The sequence below is a fragment of the Periophthalmus magnuspinnatus genome, unplaced genomic scaffold, assembly GCF_009829125.3.
Source record: "Periophthalmus magnuspinnatus isolate fPerMag1 unplaced genomic scaffold, fPerMag1.2.pri scaffold_110_arrow_ctg1, whole genome shotgun sequence".
Classification (NCBI taxonomy): Eukaryota; Metazoa; Chordata; class Actinopteri; order Gobiiformes; family Gobiidae; genus Periophthalmus; species Periophthalmus magnuspinnatus.
In genome coordinates, this window is record NW_022986700.1 from 35,076 (window position 1) to 40,979 (window position 5,904).

At 37.1% G+C, this 5,904-nt stretch overlaps 1 protein-coding gene across 1 annotated transcript; it reads left to right on the plus strand.

The window, feature by feature from the left end:
* Positions 1 to 3,555: 3,555 nt before the first annotated feature.
* LOC117393421 (eotaxin-like) lies at positions 3,556 to 5,620 on the plus strand. Its single transcript, XM_033991546.2, has 3 exons — positions 3,556 to 3,688; positions 4,390 to 4,510; positions 5,425 to 5,620. Exons 1-3 carry the CDS (start codon positions 3,631 to 3,633, stop codon positions 5,522 to 5,524), a joined length of 279 nt encoding a protein of 92 aa, XP_033847437.1. The 5' UTR covers positions 3,556 to 3,630; the 3' UTR covers positions 5,525 to 5,620.
* Positions 5,621 to 5,904: the final 284 nt, after the last annotated feature.

A 5,904-nucleotide genomic window follows, 5' to 3' on the forward strand; every position in this document is an offset into this window, starting at 1 on the left:
CTGGCACTCACACCTCAGAGCAAGAAGGTTCAGGGTTCCATTCCTTGCATGTTCTCCCTGTGTCTGTGTGAAGTTTGCATGTTCCTACATTATAACCAGGATTATTTTGATCATAACTGAAATTATGAGTGTGTTGATGTATAACGTAATAGGTTGTTATTCTACAAGTAAAATGTTCCTCTCTTCCTTTGTTCTCACCCCCTCCTCACTTTTTCCCCACTTCATTATCTCTCTCCTCTTTCTCTTCCCCTTTCCTTCTTTCTTCCCCTCCCTCCCTAGCTCGATCACATCTCTCACCTGCTCCTGGTAAAATCTGGTCTCTCTGTGCACTCAATTCGTTCCATTAAACGCAGTGTTAAAGAAAACCGCCCCCTGGAGCTCTCAGCCAATCAGAGTTGTCAATTCTTCTCCCATCTCAAAGTCAAATGGATCCAAAAAAAAAAGAGACAACTCGAACTCTCTAAATGTGCACAATTTTAAAAGGAAGTCTATATTGTGCTGCTACATTGCTGCTGTTGTTCTGTTGGTATTGACAAAGGCCTACAAGCAAAGTCCAAATTTAAAGCTGTACTCTGTAACAGCTAAGCAGTGTTGTACTTATCAGCACTGCTTAGCTGTTACTGTGCCTTGCTGCTTAAGTGTATTAACCAGAAAAAAATAAAGAGTAAATTAAAAACAAAAGCATTTTTCAAAGTAACCATTTAAAGCTGCACTATATAACTTTTTGCCAGAGGGTCTGATGATCCACGGACTCAAAAATATCTTGAAAAACATTACTGTGAGCGGGATCGCCTTTCCACAGATCTGACTTGTGACTTGTGTCACCTGTTTTTCTCCAATGAGATCCACAGTATCTCCATGGAGATCTGCAAAAAATGTTGCATTGTGCACCTTTAATTTTCACTCCAGTGTTTATTAACACTACTTATCTGTTACTGCTGCTCACATTAGACCTAAGTGTATTTACTGACAACTAAATGATATTAGCATAAAGTTAGTATAAAGTTACTATAGTCTAACTCTATAGTAACTCTATATCATTTTTGAACTGACAAATGATGCAGAGAAAAGATTTTCTCACCCTTTGAGGTGTGAAAAGTATATTAAAAACAGGATGTTTCCTTTCACATTTGTTGGTTTTGACACTTAGTCATTTTTTGCTGAGTCTTGTTACAGGTTTACAAGAAATAAATTAAATATAAGGGCCCATATGGTGTTTCCTCATCACAAACATGCCTGGAGTTGTGTTTTGTTTCATTCAAACACACAAACCCTGGATCTTCACCTTGTGATGTCATGTGGTAATACAGAAAGTGCTCCACTGTGTTTAAACTCCACACACCTTCACTAGAATCATTTGAATTATTTCAGCCCTGGAATTGCCAATCTTTACTGAACTAAAAGTAAAAGGTGCTGTTAACTTGAAAACTATCGCTTCATGATATCAAAAGGTGGAGCAGAGTATTTTGAGCTTTGGAGATGTAGACAGACTAATAATAAAGGGTTACTAAAACGTGTGTGAATGACACAAAACACAACTTCAGGTATTTTGAGGAGAGGAGGAGATAACAGTATTATAATATAGCCAAAACCTCAAAGGAGTCTTTTTTGCATAATATAAAGCCAGAGTATTATTTTTTGTTGAGTGCTTTGGATGTTAAAATTGCATTCTGTAACTTTTCTTGTGTGTGTGCAGAGGTGTGATGGTGTAACATTATAGCCAAAAAACTAAAAGCATTTTGGTTGTGATTATTGCACTGAACATCCTCTAAGCAGGCTTGCATTTCCACAAACCAGATCCTTACTTCTGCTTTATATCACAAAATATATCTGTCTCCATGGAGCATGTTCTGAACCACCCAGCTGACGTGCCACCTCCAGAAAGGTACATAAAGTTGTTTTATATTCACAAAATACCAGTGTTAAACAAATTTGAATCCTTTATTTTTATTCTGTCTACATCTCCAAAGCTCAAAATGCTCTGTTCCACCTTGTGACATCATGATGTTCAGTAGAGATTTTAGAATAGTGAAATATCGATATATACTTACATATGGGGATGCAGTATCGATATCGTGAGCTGCTGTATCGATATATATCGGCAAGAGTATTTTTAGTAAATTGTTTTGTGACAGGACTAACATCGTGTTGCATGTTCAGAAGAAGTAAACGTGTTTACATTATATACTCCACATATTCATATCCATCCATATATCCATCCATATTCACTGTGTACTGGTCGCAGTTTAACAAGGACATACTGCAGCATGTGGTTCTCATTGGTGGAAAGGAACAAAGTAAAACTAGTAAAAGTACGTAGTAGTAATAGTAATAGTAGTAAGTTTTTTTTTTAAATTATTGTTTGAGACATGCAGAAAATGCTGAGGGTTTATTTTTTACACATTTAGAATTTGAGCAACAAAAATATACAAATAAAAGCTAGAAAAAATGTATCAGTTGTTTCTGTTAAATAAAATTCGGCACAAATCTTTATCAAAATCACTACATCTGAAGCCTTATAAGATCTCAAAATCTGCACAAAATACTTTTACTTTTTACTCTTTAAGTACATTTTTAAATGGGTACTGTAACACTTTTACTTGGGTTTATTTTTGCTCTGGTATCTGTACTTTTACTTAAGTAACAAAATGGATATGGTACTTCTTCCACCATAGCTGGTTCTTAAAAACTAGTGACACATTGCATATATTGAGTACTATTGCATCTTGAGCTATGTATCAAGTATAGTATCAAATCATTTGGGACCCTGTGATTCCCAGCTCCTGTAGAGTAACAAAAATAAAATATGAAGATGTACTTTTGCTGTATTCACTATTTGGTTATTATGATCGTATGTTTTTATTATGTAGATGTTTTAATATAGCAGCTTTCAAGACCCCCAAAGTGCTTCACATTACATTCGCCATTGACACCATTTTTGGTAGTCACAGCTGCCCTGCCCACAAGGTGGTGTGGGGTTTTGCCACCTGCAGAGAGATAACTCCGCGCTGCATGTTTTTGCATGTATTGATTGAATGATCTAAATTCAGATCCCTTTGGTGGTAATATACATACTTCACAGTCTCTGAGAGGTATAGACCTAGTTTAGACTTAGTTTAGACCTGGTTCATACCTGGTTTGGTCCTGGTTTAGACCTGGTTTGGTGCTGGTTCAGACCTGGTTTGGTCCTGGTTCAGACCTGGTTTATTGTCCAGACCTGGCTTGGTTTGACTTTAATAAAAGCAGATATATAATTTTAGTGTTAAAACATTAAAATAGTGTTCAAATCAATATGTGACTTTATTAAAACAATATTCAAACAAATATATGAATTCAGTGTTTTGATATATGCATGTGGTGCTCCTAAGAAGCTTTATTACTATATATATCCTTCAGGGCAGAAAAAAACCCAAACATTTTATTTATTTATCTAAATTCTGATAATTGTATTTCCTTGAATCTTAAAGCTGTGAAAACGGAAGTGCTGTGGTCAGTGATACAGGCAAGAACATACACACGTGGTTTGTACTGTGCTATAAAAGGAGTAGAGCTAGACCAGGAAGAGACCAGAACTAGATCAGAACTAGACCAGTCCAAAGACCAGACCAAGTCCAGACCCAAACCAAGATCATGAAGACTGTGGCTCCTCTGCTGGCTCTGATCGGCATCTTGCTAATCTGCTCTTCAGGTATAACTTTTTTTTCTAAATTTGTAAGTTATAAATCAAATAATTCAAAAATGGTAGTTCAGTTACAATTTTGTGAAGTTCATATTGCTGTTACGCCCTTTGGCAAAACACGCATTTCTTATGAATGGGATCTGAATGAACACCACAAATTAACTCTTACATTTTACTAAATGATGTGCAGATGACATTGCATAGTTAAACACTAATGCATGGTTGTGGGTTGAATTCCTGATCTGACGAGGAACAGTAATGGTCAAGAGCAGGGAGGGCATCTAGCATAAAAGAAAACTTGCCAAAAGAATACAAGTTCCATCCAAAATGCAGAGACGATTTTCAAGAAACTTTTTTTTTGTTTTTTGTTTTTTTTCTGGCAGATTAAAGCTTCACCATGTAACTTTTTTGGTAGAGGGTCCACCACCTGCTTGTCTCCAGGAAGATATTACTGCTTTGGGAATGTTCCTCAGTATGGCATTAAACTAAAATTATAGGTTAGATCTGTGGAGAGGAGACTCCACTCATAGTAAGAATGCATGTTTTGAGGTATCTTGTGCAATGCAAACACTTAATTGTAGAAATGCAAAATAGATAAGTATAATGTCATACTGTGGAACATTACAGCAAAACAGCTCCACGTAGCCCTCACTTGAAAAGTTACACAGTGCACCTTTAAGCATCCATTTAACAAAATAGTTTTTGTGTAGATGGCGTGACCCCTCCGAGGATGTACAAATGCTGCTCTGAAATATCGCAACAGGGCATCCCAATCAATACTGTCGCCAGTGCCCAATACACCTCCAAGAACTGCAGACTGCACGCCCTCATGTGAGTACAGCCCAGGTCCAAACCAAGTCCAAGCCAGGTCTAAAGCAAATTTAAACAAGCACTTAACCAGGTCTAAACCAGGTCAAACCAAGTCTAAGCCAGATCTAAATTACGTCTAAACCAGGGTGTTACATCAGGACTTAAAGTCCAAAACAGGTCTAAGTCAGGTCTAAACAAGGACTTAACTAGATCCAAATCAGGTCTAAACCAGGTCTAATTAAGGTCTAAATTGGATCTAAACAAGGATTTAACCAGGTCTAAACTAGCTCTAAACCGGGTATAAACAAGGACTTAACCAGGTCTAAACTAGGTCTAAACTGGGTCTAAACAAGGACTTAACCAGGTCTAAACTAGGTCTAAACCGGGTCTAAACAAGGACTTAACAAGGTTTAAACTAGATCTAAACTGGGTCTAAACAAGGACTTAACCAGGTCTAAACTAGGTCTAAACTGGGTCTAAACAAGGACTTAACCAGGTCTGAACTAGGTGTAAACCACATCTCACCTAGGTCTAAATCGGGTCTCAACCAAGTTTCACCCACATCTAATTCAAGACTTCAGATCTAAACCAGGTAAACCCATATTCATACTGCTGTTTAGCTGTATAGTGGGCTATGTATTCATTCACAACCAAATCAGGACTGAACCAGATCTAAATCAGATCTAAACCAAATATCACCCAGGTCCAAACCAGGACTTAACCAGGTCAAAATCATACTCCTAATTAGATATAGAGCTATGCATACATTCACCATCCAACCAAACACCAATCTTAAATATACAATACATACATTTGACATGTATTCAAATAAAGACATATCAGCCAGAGCAGAATTATTTCACTAACCCATGAGAACCTGCAGGTGTCGAACAGCAGATGGTGCTGTCCTGTCACTCACAGTGTTTCTGTTGCAGAGTGAGCAACAAGATGGGACGGAAGTTCTGCATTGACCCACAGTCCCAGTGGGTCAGAAGAAACCAGCACACCCTCTCAAAAATAATGAACTCTTCTTAAATCATGTAGTGTGCTTTCTGAAATCATGTAGTGTGCTTTCTGAAATCATGTAGTGTGCTTTCTGAAATGAACTGCATTGTCATTAAATAATAACAAATCTGCAATCTTGAGTTTTTCATTTGCACACTGCAATGAATAAAATTATAGATTAGCTGTATAAAAGGCCCATATTTTGCTATATTATAATGTTGTTTCCTCATCATAAACATGCCTGGAGTTGTGTTTTGTTTCATACACATGTTTAACACACAAACCCTGAATATTTAGGCTGAGTTCTTCTTTCTGATGGACTGAAATTCTAAAGTCTAAACTAGGTCCAACCCAGGTTTAAATCAGGACTTAACCAGGTCTAAACCATACTCCTAATTATATAGTGGCTA